This window comes from Anabrus simplex, chromosome 6 (assembly GCF_040414725.1).
Source record: "Anabrus simplex isolate iqAnaSimp1 chromosome 6, ASM4041472v1, whole genome shotgun sequence".
NCBI lineage: Eukaryota > Metazoa > Arthropoda > Insecta > Orthoptera > Tettigoniidae > Anabrus > Anabrus simplex.
The window spans coordinates 225,983,866-226,003,207 of record NC_090270.1 but is presented as its reverse complement, the minus strand read 5'-3'; the positions used below and the strand labels follow the sequence as shown (position 1 = coordinate 226,003,207).

The window sequence follows — 19,342 nt, the reverse complement described above, 5'->3', positions numbered from 1 at the left end:
CGCTGGCACGGGGGCTGGGTGTATGTGTCGTATTCATCCTCATCACGACGCTCAGGTCGCCTACGGGCCTCATATCAAAAGACCTTCATCTGGCGAGCCGAACTTGTCCTTGGACACTCCCGGCACTAAAAGCCATACGCCATTTCATTTTATTTCCCCTTACCCAACTATCATTAACTCTTCACGCTTCCAGACGTATCGTCTTTGCTGACTTAGCCAGTTCTACGTTCTTTCTTCCATAAGCCCCATTAATATTGATAGCTCCCAATCGAATTCCATTTCGTTCACCAAAGACTTCCTCGCCTGTCAAAGTGGGACTCCGTTACTTAAAACGTATTGAGCGTGTTCGATGAACATTCTATGAAGCAAAAGGCTACCCTACTGTCCCCGTTAAAACTGGCGATATTACGAATATTTTAACAAGTGGAAAGTGAAAATTTTATTGTCTGCTTGTAACTGCAGCATATCATTTGGGGAGTTGTGGCGAGCTGAGAACGAGTTTTTTTCGTCGTTCAGAGGGGTGACACACCGGCAAGACTGTGCCAAGGTCAGAGCAGACCACGTGACTGCCTTCGCACGCGCGCAACCCAGCTTGTTTCTGGAATAGTCTGAGCCAATTAAAGGAGACCATCAGCCAATTACCGTTCTCGCTGAAGGTCACACCTCCCAGGCTAATTAGATAAAAGGCCTTGTTTCGAGTAAATCGCTCTCTTAATGCTCTTAATGTTCTTGAAGCTCTTACTCTGAATATCCTTCGTCGTGTTGTGCTGCACCACATTCTCAGACCACGTGGAGAAGTAATTTCAGTTCAAGTCGACGCCGTTCTGCTAGAATTTAGAGAAACCATTAGTGAATTCTATGGAATAAAGACGCCTAGGAGCCGAGTTAAGTGTGACAGTGTAGACGAGCTATTTATATTCGGCGTGTGCTTGTGCAAAATACTTAATGTTGTCATCTCAGTTACAGCTTGTGACCGGCATTCTACGGAAGTCGTCTTAGAATTGAACATCTCAAGATGGATAATTCCGCAACCACCGACAACATCATTTCATCGAGGGACACCTGTTGCAGAGCCTCCATGGAGCTGTAAAATGTGAGGCGTATCTGGTAATTGGAAGGAGACTGACCGGAGGAGTATGCTGGAATAACTGACTGTCGACGGGAATCGAACCCCATCAAGAACTTGAGTACCTTTTTAATTTAATTTATCTGTCTTACCTTTTTGTACAACTAGAGGTCTTTCTTCTTAAGTCGTAGATCTATTAGTTTGTTGTAGTTAGAAATATTTCATTTTTCCACTTCTTAAGGTGTCGTGGTAGACTAGGTACGTGTGAATGAAATTTTGGAATCTATTAGAGTAGACATGTAGGTTGTCTTTGAATGATTTCCCATGCTTAAGGAACTTTATATTTAATAATCACTGACCACACGATAAATCTACTTTCCTTGTAATGTTGAAAGTTACTGGATGGAATTTTACGTGTACATTTTGAGTGAATAGGGTCGAACCTAGTGTCTTTCAAGATCACGTGTTGCATTTATGATGAAGTCATCTAATTTTACGATAGTCCACGAGGATCAGTAGATGTAATAATCACTTAAATAATAATAATATTAACTAAAGATCGGGTAAAACAGAAGTAAACGCTCGTGAGCCATAAAATTACTGTAGAGTCCTTATATGTGAGATTGAATGTGCTCTGTTCATGAAGGGTCTGGAATATGACCAATCCTGAGGGATACTTGTTGTATAATTGTGCAGTTGATGATTTAATGATGATATTTGACTTATTCTTGTGTATTGGGAGCGCAAGATAGAATATAATTATTGGAGCACGTGTTGCGAGTGTATTTCACAGGTAGGAAATAAAAGTAATACAAGTAAGGCTCACGCTCGCGATAATTTCAACCTGTAGCCCAAATGATGGTAGTGCTTATGGATTTTACTAGAATCTTCCATTATAATTTCATGAGTTAGATGAACTTACATTGATATGTGAAATGTGTTTCTACCAAGTGATACCCATGACTTCGATCACTAGCCACTATAAATGAAGGATAATTTCAGTACACGGATTATTTCTGCTAGACATTACGCGTCCCGACCACCAATAAAAATCATGAATAAACTTGCCAAAACAGGATTCGATGTAAATAATGTACATAAAAACGTGTTTCCCTAGTGTGAATGTGTGTGTGTATGTAAATATGTATATTTCTCTTGTGTCATGTTGATTTCATTTGATTTTGATCTGGTCACGCACTCGCTGTGACGCAGATTACACTCATCGTTGTGTGTTGCCTTAAGAAATAATTTTCATGCCCTTAAGGGAAAGTTTGATTAAGTTAAGTCGAGGAAGACTAGGAAGAATTTATTTTCTTAATTAGCGAGATTTAAAAGGAAAGATCATCTCGTTACTTTATGAAGGCACTCGATTTGTAAATAAAATTTATTTAACTAGCTCACACGTTGGTAATGCAAATTTCTAAAATTTGAAATACTTTAAGATTAATTTGAATAGAAATGAAATACAAAGATCAGAGGTAGAACTTTGTTAGCCGCATGATTAATTGGAGTTGTGGTGAAAATAAGTCATTAATAATTAATTAAAAATAATTATTCTGAAATGCTAATGACGATCATTAGGTAAATAATGCAGTGGAAAATGAATAAGAACACGATCGTGTAACAATGAAACATGGGCTAATTAAATGATGAGAAAATAATAATAATAATAATAATAATAATAATAATAATCAGAATAATAATTAATTAATTTTGAGAATTTTGAAATCAATTTTCATTTTCTACTGAAGTTCATGTTGGTGTCATTGACTATTATTAAATACTGTAAATGACAAATTCAGTTGAGTACATCTTAAAACCACGTGTTGAGACTACTTTGAATTGGTAAAGCTTTGAACACATTTATTGTAAAACTCTCGTTCACAAGACAGCTGTTAATCAACTTTTTTTAAGTTCTATGTTAATTTATTTAATTCTTTCAGTCAAATATTTTGATTTGAAAAGGCAAGAGGCCTAATTTTTCTTTGGTTTCATTACAGCACAGTAAGGCTGGAGATTAAGAACACGTGTCACTCTAAATCGAGGAAGAAATGCAATATTATGAAAGTTCTATTTTTGTAAAACACATCAGCAAGAGTATTTCATTTGTTTGTTTGCTTATGTGAATAAATGTCAGAGTGTTGTTTTAACATTTCTTTTATCCTGCTTGGTCATCAATCCCTAACATCCCTTAAATGCCTCTAGAAAGTGATAGCCAACGATCGAACGGTCCACCTTGGGATCTCTCGCTCGATGGCTGGGCTTAGCTCGGGAAAAATGGGGGCACTACTTACACATAGTCCCAGTGAGGATCTATCGTCTAACGCAGGGCCTCTTAGAGGTGGGGACGGAGCGAGTAATACCGATGAGTAATCCGGTTGTAGCGGTAGAGCGCACCACCGATCCCCTCCGCTTACAACTGCGAGTACTCGCGGAGGACCTGAGCACAGTGTAGCGCACAACACACGTACGAAAGTACCTGTATTCAATCTGTGTGTTTCGAATGTACGTATATATTTCCTACGCTTGTTATGTTTTTGTAGATAATGTAAAGTCTGTTAGATTATATTTGTGGTGTTAGTGTGATATTTAAACATATTCGTAGATAGTAGTTATATTTTTAGAACATTTAAAGAAATTTTTACAGAACGTTGTTCCACAAATGCCACGAAAACCGTCGGATGCCTGGCAGTTTTTTGACATCACTGATAATAGGAAACACGCAAAATGCAAATTTTGTGGCCGCACATACGCGACGGGTGGTGGCACATCAAATATAATATAATATAATATAATATAATATAATATAATATAATATAATATAATATAATATAATATAATATATAATAACTGTATTTATAGAAGCAATCTACTGATAGCTGTTTGGCATTGGGACGTGTAGTAGTATGTTGTCAGATATGTTTTGTAATCACATTTGCAAAGAGGACATTCCAGTCAACGTTCATTTACGTAATTACTTTTGTCATCCTGTAGATGAAATTATGTCAGTGTTTTTCATTATATTGTGATAAGATTCTTTATATTCAGGTTATTCTTCTCATTAACAGTGTACCGTATCACATGAACTTACGAAATAATTGTTAACACATTACGTTTCTGTTAACTTCCAATCCCCTTGTATACAAACCCTTTCGGTAGGTATGCGCCATACTTTGTTTCACTATTCGAATGATTTAACTATACGAGTTACTAACATTTATTGCACATACTACCTCCTACTCCCTAGCAGTTACGTATATAACAATTATAGTGAATATATATGCAGTTATTTACAGTTGTTACGTTGTGAGAGAAGGGTATTAAAAGGGGGATGCAATACCTTCGCAGTGCCATACCTATAACGTATTTAAACGTCCCGCGTCAGGACATTTACTCGGTAGTTCACTCGGTACTACCGGGTGATGACGTCACAACAACTGCTCCGCTCCGCTCCGTCCCCAGCACTAGGGCCTCTCAAACGCTCAAAATCTCACGCGTGCATATCGAGGCGCAGAGACTCCGTGCACTGTGCATCGTTCCGAATTCGGCTGAACTCGGCTTGACTCGGATGGTGTAGTGAGCTGAGAGCGACGAAGCGTTCGGTGATAGACGGCTTGTTTATCAGTGAAATAGATAAGCGCAAGACAACAACATAATAATAATGGAGCAACCTGTTTCAAAGGAAGCAAAGACTTCCGAAAGTCCATTTCAATCGAACTGGGAACTTTCGTATTTCTTTGTCAGTCGTGACGATAAAGCCAAATGCTTAATCCGTGGGACAATAATTATGTGCTAAGTTAATCAAAAAGATTTTCCAATACAAAGGCTTAGCTCAAATTCTACGAGAATTTGTCGAAGGAAGATTTTCCTAAGCTGCATCGAGAAGCAGCTAAGATTATTTCTATATTTAGTTCCACATGCATATGTGAAAGGTATTTTTTCCTGCTTTGACTTGTACAAAAACTAGATTGCGTGCGAGTAGGCCTATTTCTGATTGTAATTTAAAGAAGGCTCTCAAATTGCTGTCAGCCAGTCCCTTGTTCTGGTATCATTGCAAAGATAAAGGAAAAGAAGAGCTAGAGAAGATAAATTGTCTGCTCAAACCAATTGAAAGAAGAGTGTTTTAACACCGGTAACGTTGTCCCATACAACAGTGTCCCCGCTCACAGCATATAAACATTTCGTAGTGAGGGGAGGAAGGTGGAGAAGGCGAAGACAGGCCGAACAGGTGAAACAAGTGTAGGAGAAGTGGAGTGGGAGTTTGCACTCTGGTCAACCTAGTGAAGTCGTCTCCTGCACCTTGCGCCCGTGCACTGCATGGCGCATGCACTCTGAGAGGCCCTGCTCTAACGGATTAGGAACCACGGTGGATTGTATAGTCCTAGCCACCTCAGCACAAGAAGAGCCACGACTCAATAATATGTCCGAGATGCCCACTCCCATTCCGGAACAACTTGTGTCCCGACTCCCAGGACCACCTACTAAGCCGTTGTCCATGGTTCATGAACTAGGACGTGACTAAAGTAACCACAACACGAATCATATAAACATAAAATGAAAAAAAAAAAATGTTAAGATTTGCTTGGTAAATGAAATGAAATGGCGTACGGCTTTTAGTGCCGGGAGTGTCCGAGGACATGTTCGGCTCGCCAGGTGCAGGTCTTTTGATTTGACTCCGGTAGTCGACCTGCGCGTCGTGATGAGGATGAAATGATGATGATGAAGACAACACATACACCCAGCCCTCGTATCAGCGAAATTAACCAATGATGGTTAAAATTCCAGACCCTGCCGGGAATCGAGCCCAGGACCGCTGTGGCCAAAGGCCAACACGCTACCATTTAGCCATAGAACAGGATATTTGATTGGTAATTATAATAAATTGAGTTCTATATAACGATGTCTGTGGAAGAACTCCTTAACTCTCCCATCCTTACCATTTATATCTGTCATTTTCTCGGTTGGTTTGTTTGTTTGTTTGTTTGTTTGTTTGTTTGTTTGTTTGTTTGTTTGTTTGTTTGTTTGTTTCTTTCTTTCTTTCTTTCTTTCTTTCTTTCTTTCTTTCTAAATTGAGAATTACAGCACACCTCTGTAGCCTACAACGTACAGAGGTTTCTGAAAATTTTAACCATCATAATCACTATTTCAATTAGGATTGTTAACAATAAGCAGTTCCTCGCCTGTACTCTAATGATTAATTTTCCTTTCTTAGGAGAGTTACGTACAACATGAAATGAAAGTTTAGTTTAGGGAAGAACCCCTCAACTTCTCTTTATATACGGTATATCGTTGTAGACCGCTATTCTCTGGCTAAAAGACTTGCTTAGTTTTCTCGTCATGAATGGAGAAGTGTGACTACTGAAGATTTAGGTCAATGTTAACCTCGATATCAATCGGCTATGACATTGTTATAATAGAGTGTCGGGTAGAAAACACCAAAGAACTGTTCAAGGATCAGATGAAAGAAATTGATGACCTTGTAGGGGCGGACAACTTAGGTCAAGGAGAGGACGAAGTGGATAGGAAAGGTGAAAATGATTGAACTTAGAGAGAAAAATTATCTATTTCATACAGCAATAAACATGAGCGGATTGATTATGATGAATGCCGAGGAATCCATAAGTAAAAGTATTCAAATAAAATAGTGAGGCATATAATGAAAGGTGTTCTAGGGATCTGTTAATTGTACGGCGTGGTGTAGGCTATGGCTTTTATGAAAATCTTGATTCTTATGAAGTTATGTCTCAACGCAAGTGACGAATGTATAAAACTAAAACTAAGTTACTCTTGTTATTGTAAAACCAAAGTAATTGCTAAGATTATCGAAAAATTTACCGAATGCCCCCGGGGGTAATCATTATATACCGAGCAAGTTGGCTGCGCGGTGCGGGCTGGATAGCTGTTAACTTGTGGGTTCGAACCTCATCACTGGCAGCCCTGAAAATGGTTTTCCGTGGTCTCTTATTTTCACACCAGGCAAATGCTGGAGCTATGTCTTAATTAAGGCCATGGTCGTTTCCTTCCCATTCGTAGACTTCCTAACCATCGTCGCCAAAAACATGCGACAATAAAACACTAGCGAAAACAGAACACATCTTAAATAGCCTATATCAAATACGTCCTGTAGTCCATATTTGAGATCAGTGGAACTTCTCCCAACGAAGGAGTGAGTAAAGTCGGAGAGTATATACGTGTATATATATACACACACACATACACACCAGGTGGCTCACGGACGCCGTACTTTCTACTTATAGATGTCCCGCATGCAAAAGTGATGTGTGGGGTGTCTACCAACTGATTTTAACAGGGGAACTACTGCCAGCGGGCAGGTTACGTCAGAATATGAAGAGATAAGAAACAGAGTCACGCTCGCAGCATGTTACTCAGCGTTGTCGGTCGAATGCACCCCTTGCATTAGTAAACATCGTTTTCGACCGCATAGTTCTAGGCTGGTGTATGCTACAGCCGCACTATATTTGCTGTCTGCATATCGGCAGTAGCTAGTGTGATCAGCAGCGGTGAATACACAGACATTATTTTAATCTGAACAATCTGGTCGGAATGCAACAGAAGCTCCAAACAGACGTATGCCTTCTACATACGTACTTCACCGAACAGTATTAGTTTTTGTTTCATACATGCAACTCTTCCATCGAGTGGAATGTCTACACGTGTATAAATAAATAAGTTATTAGATTTCATTTACTGCATCTTTTTTTTTTTGCTAGGGGCTTTACGTCGCACCGAAACAGATAGGTCTTATGGCGACGATGGGATAGGAAAGTCCTAGGAGTTGGAAGGAAGCGGCCGTGGCCTTAATTAAGGTACAGCCACAGCATTTGCCTGGTGTGAAAATGGGAAACCACGGAAAACCATCTTCAGGGCTGCCGATAGTGGGATTCGAACCTACTATCTCCCGGATGCAAGCTCACAGCCGCGCGCCTCTACGCGCACGGCCAACTCGCCCGGTACTACTGCATCTTTGGCGTGTCTATAAACAGTAGCGTTGGTTAGGGAGTGGGGTGAGGAGGGACAGTCGCTCCCACCCGCACTTTGTAGAGTAAATATGACATTTATTCCATTTTAGCCAGCTGGAACTAGGAATTATTTTTAAAAAAAGCTATTTGTACAAGCCTTGTTGTCTTATATGCTAAATCATTCCTTTACTGTATAGCGCTACGGCAAGTAGTGGAGACGTTGCATGTGCTGTGAGGAAGGGTAGTAGGGGTACAAATTTTTGCCGAGGTCGTGGCCACTGAGTTATAATTCACCCACTTGTCGCGCGCATTCATCAGTCTGGCAGTCTCTTTAGTGTCTGTTAATTTCTTAGTGAGTAATCAAATACTAAATTATTTTAATTGCATAATCATGCCGTACTTCTATGTAATTATACCGGGCGAGGTGGCGGTGGCGTTACGGGCGTGCAGCTTTGAGTTTGCACTTGGGAGATAGTAGTTTCGAATCCCACTGTCAGCAGCCCTCAAGATGGTTGTCCGTGGTTTCCCATTTTCATACCAGGCAAGTGCTGGGGCTGTACCTTATTTAAGGCCACGGTCGCTTCCTTTCCACGCGCAGCCCTTTTCTGTCTCATCGTCGCCATAAATCCTATCTATGTCGGTGCGACGTAAAGCCAATTGTAAAAAAAAAAAAAAAATCAGTTGTAATCGTATTGCAACAGGAGCTAATACCAACGTTCCTATGTTATTTCTTTGTGGTATGTTATTTATTAAGTAAATGCCCCGTAGTATGTTTGTGAGTCCTGGTGAAAATTTTATTATACAGCATTGAATCAAAATCTCAAAAAACTATTATTACGAATAGGCCTAATCCACGGGGCTGATTAATTACATTTACTTATAAAAAAGCATAATACAAACGAAATTATTTAGTCCGGTGAATGTAAAGTTGGTATTCTCTCGCGTTGAAATTACAATTACAATTAAATATATTTGTTTTTACAATTGGCTTTATGTCGCACCGACACGGATAGAACTTATGGGAAGGAAGCAACCGTGGCCTTAATTAAGGTACAGCCTCAGCGTTTGCCTGGTATGAAAATGGGATACCACGGAAAACCATCTTCAATGCTGTCGACAATGCGATTCGAAACCATTATCTCCCGAGTGCAAGCTCACAACTGCGCGCCCGTAACCCCACGGCCAGATCGTCCTGTAAAATTACATAGATGTACGGCATGATTATGCAATTAATAATCATTTAGTATTTGGATACACACTAAGAAACTAACAGACAATAAAGAGACTGCCAGACTGACGAAAGCGCGTGGCAAACGGGTGAATTATAACTCCGTGGCCACGACCTCGGCAAAAATTTGTACCGCTACTACCCTTCCTCACAGCACATGCAACGTCTCCACTACTTTCCGTAGCGCTATACAGTAAAGGAATGATTTAGCATATAAGACAACAAGGCTTGTACAAATAGCTTTTTTAAAAAATAATTCCTAGTTCCAGCTCGCTAAAATGGAATAAATGTCTAATTTACTCTACAAAGTGCGGGTGGGAGCGACTGTCCCTCCTCACCCCACCCCCTAACCAACGCTACTGTTTATAGACACGCCAAAGATGCAGTAGTACCGGGCGAGTTGGCCGTGCGCGTAGAGGCGCGCGGCTGTGAGCTTGCATCCGGGAGATAGTAGGTTCGAATCCCACTATCGGCAGCCCTGAAGATGGTTTTCCGTGGTTTCCCATTTTCACACCAGGCAAATGCTGTGGCTGTACCTTAATTAAGGCCACGGCCACTTCCTTCCAACTCCTAGGCCATAAGACCTATCTGTGTCGGTGCGACGTAAAGCCCCTAGCAAAAAAAAAGATGCAGTAAATGAAATCTAATAACTTATTTATTTATACACGTGTAGACATTCCACTCGATGGAAGAGTTGCATGTATGAAACAAAAACTAATACTGTTCGGTGAAGTACGTATGTAGAAGGCATACGTCTGTTTGGAGCTTCTGTTGCATTCCGACCAGATTGTTCAGATTAAAATAATGTCTGTGTATTCACCGCTGCTGATCACACTAGCTACTGCCGATATGCAGACAGCAAATATAGTGCGGCTGTAGCATACACCAGCCTAGAACTATGCGGTCGAAAACGATGTTTACTAATGCAAGGGGTGCATTCGACCGATAACGCTGAGTAACATGCTGCGAGCGTGACTCTGTTTCTTATCTCTTCATATTCTGACGTAACCTGCCCGCTGGCAGTAGTTCCCCTGTTAAAATCAGTTGGTACACACCCCACACATCACTTATGCATGCGGGATATTTATAAGTAGAAAGTACGGCGTCCGTGAGCCACCTGGTATAATTTCGTGTGGCTATTTCTAGGCGAGTGCAGCCCTTGTAAGGCAGACCCTCCGATGAGGGTGAGCGGCATCTGCCATGTGTAGGTAACTGCGTGTTATTGTGGTGGAGGATAGTGTTATGTGTGGTGTGTGAGTTGCAGGGATGTTGGGGACAGCACGAACACCCAGACCCGGGCCATTGGAATTAACCAATGAAGGCTAAAATCCCCGACCCGGCCTGGAATCGAACCCGGGACCCTCTGAACCGAAGGCCAGTACGCTGACCATTCAGCCAACGAGTCGGACAGTCGGAGAGTAAAATACCCTAAAATGGAGATCTTTCGAACACTTTCTGTAATTATTATAGAATCACACGTATATTTTCAATGCATGTGGTTGATTGGTTGGTTGGTCGGTCGGTCGGTCGGTTGGTCGGTCGGTCGGTCGGTCGGTTGGCTGGTTGGCTGACTGGGTGGTTGGTTGTTTGGTTGGTTGTTTGGTTGGTTTTCACCAAAAGTAGGAGGACCAGGCAGGCAAAATGATTACACAGATCAGTCGTTCTCAATCAACAATTTAAAAAAATTTTAAAAAATAATGAAGTCTTTCCCTGCCACTGGGGCAACATTGAACACCCATTAATTCTGTTCAAATATACACTGTAAATGATCAGCTATGAGTTCTGTAAAGCAAAGTCATCACCGTATAGGCCATGAAGGCCCTGGGAGTGGTGGAAGGTAAAGGCTTCCACTATTCGTAACCTCGGCGCTTGATGGGGTAGAGTGGTTAGCTCTACGCCCGGCCGCCTTTGACCCCAGGAATTAACCTGGTACTCATTTTTGGTGTAGGCTGAGTGAACCCCAGGACCATGTGCACCTCCGGAAGTGGAAATTTCATTTCTTAAATTTTTTATGACTTCTTGACGGGGATTCGAACCCACGTCCTTCCGGGCGAACCGAGTACGCCTTTACCTCCTCGGTCAGGCAGCCCCTTATGAGTTCTGTACAACCTGAAAAATGTCGCTTCAAATGCCAAACATTCCAACACTCGAAAATTCCGAAAATCCCCAAATGCCAAACATCCAACACAATTCTCCATGTCGCAATATGACAATTTTTCAACAAAACTTCGCCATTTTTACTCTTAGATGTCCTCCCCTTTAAATTTTTACGTCTAAAAACCACTCAAAAGTCAACAATCCCAACATTCGAAACATCCCCAAATTCGTCACCCAAATCACGCAAAAATGCAAACATCCAACCCTACAAACGCCAAAAATTCCAACATTCACTAAGCACACCTGAAATCAGGTAAACCGAACAAAACAAACCAACATCCAGTCTTTCAAACTCCAAAAATTCAAAACACTGCTCATTTTGCTGCTCATTTACCTCCGCTCTTTATCTACTCTGGTAATTCTAGCCAGACGCTGCTAATCGCGACCATTAAGCATCTATAGTCGCCCACAGCGATGTTCTCTGATGCCTTCCATCAGGTATTCCCGATGCTTACGTGATATAGTTGGTCCAGGAATGTTAAATGTCCACACAACTCTGACAATGGAATGTTCCATCCATCTGGCTCCCACTACCATGCCCCGTTCGAAACACGATAATTTACGTCACCTTGCCAAGACCAGCACAGACGATGTTTACAATCACTCTCGGGATGTCATATCACACCTGATACACGTCTGGCCATTTCCACGACGTCACGGTACGGTGGGCGTCACCGACTGTTACCTTTAAATATTGCTATCCAATGACTTCTGGCATGTTAGTGTATATGGAAACAACTTACTGTCCAGCTACATTGCAGTTGACTACAGTGTAATTTTCAAGGTTTTCTGGTGTACATTTAGGACTCGTTTAAGTCAGGATAACTTATGTCTAAATCGAGATAATGTCCTCTCAACATTCCAAGATGTGTTCGGTCAATACTCTCTGCCGACTAACGAGAAACAGGGTCGGCGAATGCAGAGTGGGTCTCGGCCCACAAGTGGCCACGGCTGGTCCTTGGTCTGACATCTCTGCATTCCAACCGGCCTGCCAAACAGAGGAGGGGTGGCCACGGCCCTACCGTGGCTCTGCGCCTCTGTGTCCGGGAGACGAAGATGGGCTCGTCCCCCCCCCCCCCCCCGTCGGCTGCCTGAGAATGGTTTTCCATTCTCCTGCACTAAGGCGAATGCTAGGACAGTTTCTAGTGTAGGCCACGGCCGCCAAGCGTCTTACCTTCTCCGCATATCTTCTTCGTTACAAATTTCCTGGCCTGAGAGACGTCACCGTCTAGGAGGCCCGCCTCCCCCTTCAGGGGAGGAATGAGAACATTGTAGGAGTAGTAGTAGAGAAACAGAGCCTCCGTGGCACAGGCGGCAGCGCGTCGGTCTCTCACCACTGTGTTCAAATCCTGGTCACTCCGTGTGAGATTTGTGCTGGACAAAGCGGAGGAGGGACAGGTTTTTCTCCGGGTTCTCCGATGTTCCCGGTCATCTTTCATTCCAGCAACACTCTCTATTATCATTTCATTTCATTTGTCAGCCATTAATCATTGCCCCAGAGGAGTGTGACAGGCCTCGCAGCCGACACAGTTCCAATCCTCGCCGCATGATGGGGGCTTCATTCATCCATCCCTGACCCGGTCAATGACTGGAAAACAGGTTGTAGGTTTTCATTAATTTTCAGTAGGGTAGTAAAGAAACAGAACATTGAGGTTAAAAATGTCCGGCTTTATGGTTAAATGGTTAACATGCTGACCTATGATCCAAGGGGTCCCAGATTCGATTCCGGCTAAGTAGAAGGTTTTAACATTCATTGGTTAATTTCTCTGGCTCGCGTGTTGTGTACGGGTTTTTTTTTTTTTTGCCATCTTCATCATTAGAATACTTCCTAAGTAGGGTCCCATTCGCCTATAGAACGTCAACTCGAAAGACCTGCACAAGGCCTCTCCGGAGGTCACATACCCTTATTATTATTATTATTATTATTATTATTATTATTATTATTATTATTATTATTATTATTGTTATTGAAATGAAAACCTACAACCTGTTTTCCAGTCATTGAACGGGTCAGGTATGAAATGAATGAAACATATATAGGCTATTATTACAATGGGGTCGCCACTCCCAAGGTGATTTAGTAATGAGTGATAAATGCTATGAAATGATAATGGAGAGTGTTGCTGGAATGAAAGATGACAGGGAAAACCGGGAGTACCCGGAGAAAAACCTGTCCCACCTCCGCTTTGTCCAGCACAAATCTCACATGGAGTGACCGGGATTTGAACCACGGTATCCAGCGGTGAGAGGCCGACGCGCTGCCGTCTGAGCCACGGAGGCTCTCTATTATTATTTATTTATTTATTTATTTATTTATTTATTTATTTATTTATTTATTTACTATCATCGCAACTAGGTACTAACGGTCAAAATAGGCGTTTCTAGGCACTATTGAATGCATATTTATTTATTTATTTATTTATTTATTTATTTATTTATTTATTTATTCTTTTTAATGTTTTACCGAGCGAGTGCTTGCGTGGTTTAGATCATATAGTTTTCAGCTTGCATTCTGGAGAAAGTAGGTTCGAACCGAACTTTCAGCAGCCCTGAACATGGATTTCCGTGGTTTCCCATTTTCACACTAGGTAAATGCTGTGGTTGTTCCATAGTTAATGGCAGGGTTGCTTTCTTCCCAGCTCTAGCTCTTTCCAATCCCACCTATTAGACCTATCTGTGTCGTTTTGACGTAAAGCAAAAAGCCTTTTTATTTGCCATTATTTGACCTAAAATGTGTATTTTATTTTCAAACTTACTCTGCATGTTTAGCAGTTACAGAAACAAATAGGCATGGCTCACTGAAAGTTAGGTTTTCAACCTTGGTAATAACATACCACTGTCTGCAAAGTGTTATGTAGCCAATAGAGGGCACTGGCGCATGAATCCACAGCGCGCAGAAAGGTTGGCGCGGAGACAGAGTTCATTCAGGAGTATCTGTTAAGAGGGTGTGACACGTCGATCATGGAAAAGCAGCTTTCTGAACAAGAGTCAGCAAAGAGTATGTTCTTCAATTGGATGATGAACTGGTACTCAGGAAAGGATGATTCTTCACCGGTGAGATCTACATTCGTATTGTTAATAATGGTGAATTATATTTCTCTGTGCTTTACGATTTTTGTTATGCATCGGATTAAATCTACCTGAGCCGTGCACATAGATCAATATATTTGAAATGTTTTTCCAAGATATCCTAACCAAATACAGAAAATAATATGACTTCAATTACTATCTTATTTAGTCGAATTGGGGACACAGTCCTTGGAAGTTGTTTGGAACGTCCAGGTGCTTCGAGTTCTTGTTTTAATGAACACCCTGATATTTAACAAGGGAATTCGTTGCGAAAATTTTCTTATTCAGAATATTGGTCCTAATAGACGACAGGTTGTCAAGAGAAATATTTTCTTTGTCCACATGCAATGTTCGTATACGGGAAAGGACGACTTGTAGGCCTATCGATGAACTTAGGACATGTCGAAAACTGATTTGTTTTTAAACCTATTACGTCTGACTGAATTAAAGAGAGATATCATGGATAGGATAGGATAGGATAGGATAGGATAGGATAGGGTAGGATATGACTGAGCTAGGACTGGGAAGGAAGCGACCGTGGCTTTAAAGTACAGCCACACGCCCCGACCCGCGCAGCCAACTCGCTCGGTTGGAAAGAATCTTTGAGCTATATCTCAACTACCAAACTTTACGTATTTCAACAAATGTTAAATTGTCAGATGGAAAGTCAACATTTTACTGTCGAGTAGATCAAACTTTTTAAGACGTAGTCTCCAAACGGAGGTAAACGATCCACAAGGCCAGCTCTGATCTTGACGTTGCAGCCATCCCATGGGAATTTATTGGAATATCTCTCAGGATCTTTAATGCAGTGGTTTCCCGTTGCCTTCTGCATTCTAATGCCGTTGACCAAACTGGTTCCTCCGCCATTGTCCCCAGGACAATAGAGTGCCCTTACCCATACCCGCTCATCCACTCTCAAAGAGACTGTTGGCACTTGGTATAGGGGATCTCCTTATACCGGGAGATAATCGGTCCCTTCATTCGTTAGCCGCCTGCGTATAAAATATTATTTTTATATGCAGTCGTTGCCCCCTTTCTACCACGGGGAGGTCAATGTCAGGATTTCACAGTCATTGAAACAAGGATCAAATGGCATTTCCTTGTTTCTCTGGTTCTTTAGACGGGAGATCAAACTGGTATTACGAAAAAAATATCTGGAAACTAACTGTAAAATACAGAGTTAATTCAGCAAATATGTCCACCTCAAATATCGTCTAATCCGTTAAAATATACGTACACGTTTTGTTTGAAATATCTTCAACTGTATTAAGGGGCTCATAAAACACTGTTCAATCAGTCTCCATCACGTACGTAATTTCCGAGAAACCGGTAGCAACTTCCTTTTTTTAAAAAAAAAAAATAGGACTCTGATTTCGCCCAGTATAACTTAGAATCAAGTGACAAGTTCAGTGATGTGCTTATTTTGCAATTCCGATGAGTATTTTTGTGAGATATTAAAGGGTCTAGTATGTGTAGGCATGAGACAGAAAGTGATGCGCCACTCGCTATAATGCTGCGTGACTCACGCCTTGTTCATAAACACGATCATCTCGAGCGGGACCCCGTAACTAACACCGACATACAGTGGCTCAGGCTGCAGCGCACCGGCCTCTCACCGCAGGGTCACTCCATGGGAGATTTGTGCTGGACAAAGCGGATGCGGGACAGGTTTTTCTCCGGGTACTCCGGTTTTCCCTGCCATCTTCCATTCCAGGAGCATACTCCAATATAATTTAATTTCATCTGCCATTCATTAATTATTGCCCCAGAGGAGTGCGACAGACTTCGGGTGCCGGCACAGTTCCTATCCTCACCACTAGATGGGGTTTCATTCATTCCATTGCTGACCCGGTCGAATGACTGGAAACAGACTGTGGATTTTCATATTGCATTTCGGAGTTACAAAATATTTGTTTCATTGACGTTGAATCGGTAAGGAATGAGATAACACAGTTCAATTATAATACTTGCAGTGCTTTATTGTCCTCATGAGCACACCGTACATGAAATCAACAAATTCAAAATTCAATAAACGTCATGGTAATTGGAAAAAATGAATGCAGAATTAACGGAGAACGTTGTCAGGATCTTTGGTCCTCCCTAAGGGAGGTGAGATAGATTCAAAAATGACAATTTTCGTTTCTGAGCCTAAAACAATCTCCACTCTTTCCTAAAGAATTTGGTGGATCAATTATTGTGCTGAAGTTATATTTGGGGCAATAAAATTAGGTTTGAACATAACTCTTCACGCTGAATCTCATTAGATTCCAGCTACTAGTCAAACATTCTTTTAGGTTTTCCGTAAGTCATATTTTATGAAACTTTGTGTACCTTTTTCTCGAACGATCACATCAATGTATTTGAAACTTGGTAGTATCTTAGATACTATATACACTGACTGACAGAGCAAATGCAACACCAAGGAGGAGTGGTTCGAAAGGGATGAAAGTTGGGGAAAAAACAGAGACGGCACGGACGAATAATTGATGTTTATTTCAAACCGATATGCAGGTTACACAATGCGCACGGCATCGACTCAGTAGGATGTAGGACCACCGCGAGCGGCGATGCACGCAGATACACGTCGAGGTACAGAGTCAATAAGAGTGCGGATGGTGTCCTGAGGGATGGTTCTCCATTCTCTGTCAACCATTTGCCACAGTTGGTCGTCCGTACGAGGCTGGGGCAGAGTTTGCAAACGGCGTCCAATGAGATCCCACACGTGTTCGATTGGTGAGAGATCCGGAGAGTACGCTGGCCACGGAAGCATCTGTACACCTCGTAGAGTCTGTTGGGAGATGCGAGCAGTGTGTGGGCGGGCATTATCCTGCTGAAACAGAGCATTGGGCAGCCCCTGAAGGTACGGGAGTGCCACCGGCCGCAGCACATGCTGCACGTAGCAGTGGACATTTAACGTGCCTTGAATATGCACTAGAGGTGACGTGGAATCATACGCAATAGCGCCCCAAACCATGATGCCGCGTTGTCTAGCGGTAGGGCGCTCCACAGTTACTGCCGGATTTGACCTTTCTCCACGCCGACGCCACACGCGTCTGCGGTGACTATCACTGACAGAACAGAAGCGTGACTCATCGGAGAACACGACGTTCCGCCATTCCTTCATCCCTCATCCAAGTCGCTCTAGCCCGGCACCATGCCAGGCGTGCACGTCTATGCTGTGGAGTCAATGGTAGTCTTCTGAGCGGACGCCGGGAGTGCAGGCCTCCTTCAACCAATCGACGGGAAATTGTTCTGGTCGATATTGGAACAGCCGGGGTGTCTTGCACATGCTGAAGAATGGCGGTTGACGTGGCGTGCGGGGCTGCCACCGCTTGGCGGCGGATGCGCCGATCCTCGCGTGCTGACGTCACTCGGGCTGCGCCTGGACCCCTCGCACGTGCCACATGTCCCTGCGCCAACCATCTTCGCCACAGGCGCTGCACCGTGGACACATCCCTATGGGTATCGGCTGCGATTTGACGAAGCGACCAACCTGCCCTTCTCAGCCCGATCACCATACCCCTCGTAAAGTCGTCTGTCTGCTGGAAATGCCTCCGTTGACGGCGGCCTGGCATTCTTAGCTATACACGTGTCCTGTGGCACACGACAACACGTTCTACAATGACTGTCGGCTGAGAAATCACGGTACGAAGTGGGCATTCGCCAACGCCGTGTCCCATTTATCGTTCGCTACGTGCGCAGCACAGCGGCGCATTTCACATCATGAGCATACCTCAGTGACGTCAGTCTACCCTGCAATTGGCATAAAGTTCTGACCACTCCTTCTTGGTGTTGCATTTGCTCTGTCAGTCAGTGTAGATCTTATTGTGAAAGTATTAATCAGATACCTTGATTAGTTCATGGAGGCCAGCTAGAAGGGCAATGAAAAGTTTACAGAAAATTTCAGTTTTCAAGTATAGTAGGATATTTTAAAAAATCTTGACTCCTGTAAACAATAGGACAATAATTTTACTTCAGCAGCTCAAGAAAGGTTTAAATATTATGCATGCAAAGTTTCTTGGGTATGGTTTGAGTACTTTAACACAAAAGGGTAAATCAGTTAAAGGAATTTTTAACAGTATTTTAAAAAATGTTATTTTTATAATGTTCTTTCTGTCACAAAATATTAAACATAGAAGCTTCATACTGTTCTGGGTGATTTCCGACAAAAGAGTATCGTTACAAAAATGTTGCAAAGTTTGGGTTGGGTAGAATTGAGAGAAAGAAGAGCTGCTCGACTAAGTGGTATGTTCCGAGCTGTCAGCGGAGAGATGGCGTGGAATGACATTAGTAGACGAATAAGTTTGAGTGGCGTTTATAAAAGTAGGAAAGATTACAATATGAAGATAAAGTTGGAATTCAAGAGGACAAACTGGGGCATATATTCATTTATAGGAAGGGGAGTTAGGGATTGGAATAACCGTCCAAGCGAGACGTTCAATAAATTTGAAAATTTATTCTTTGAAATCATTTAGGAAAAGGCTATGAAAACAACAGATAGGGAATCTGCCACCTCGGCGACTGTCCTAAATGCAGATCAGTATTGATTGATTGATTGATTGATTGATTGATTGATTGATTGATTGATTGATTGATATTCTATCCAAATAATGATGAATGTATCCTGAATATATCAAGACATTCAAGGAAATACCTCTTTCAGTTTCTGAGGCATGTAGCTAAACATCGGACGTTACATTTTTCTATCGTTTCACACTTCCCGATACCCTTAAAGCCAACATCTAAGATCGAAGTATTTAAAAGCATAGAGCAGAGTTACTGGGGAATTTGTGTGTGTATGTTCAGTCGTCAGCCCTAAGGCTAGTTGGATCCTCAACA

At 42.2% G+C, this 19,342-nt stretch overlaps 1 protein-coding gene across 1 annotated transcript in view; it reads left to right on the top strand.

The window, feature by feature from the left end:
- The first annotated feature begins 14,357 nt into the window (after positions 1-14,357).
- LOC136875941 (uncharacterized) overlaps positions 14,358-19,342 on the top strand; it is a 74,711-nt gene continuing 69,726 nt past the window's right edge. The window contains exon 1 of the mRNA XM_067149559.2: positions 14,358-14,485. Coding sequence (XP_067005660.2) covers positions 14,393-14,485 — 93 coding nt within the window. The 5' untranslated portion in view covers positions 14,358-14,392. The remainder of the gene's footprint in view (positions 14,486-19,342) is intronic.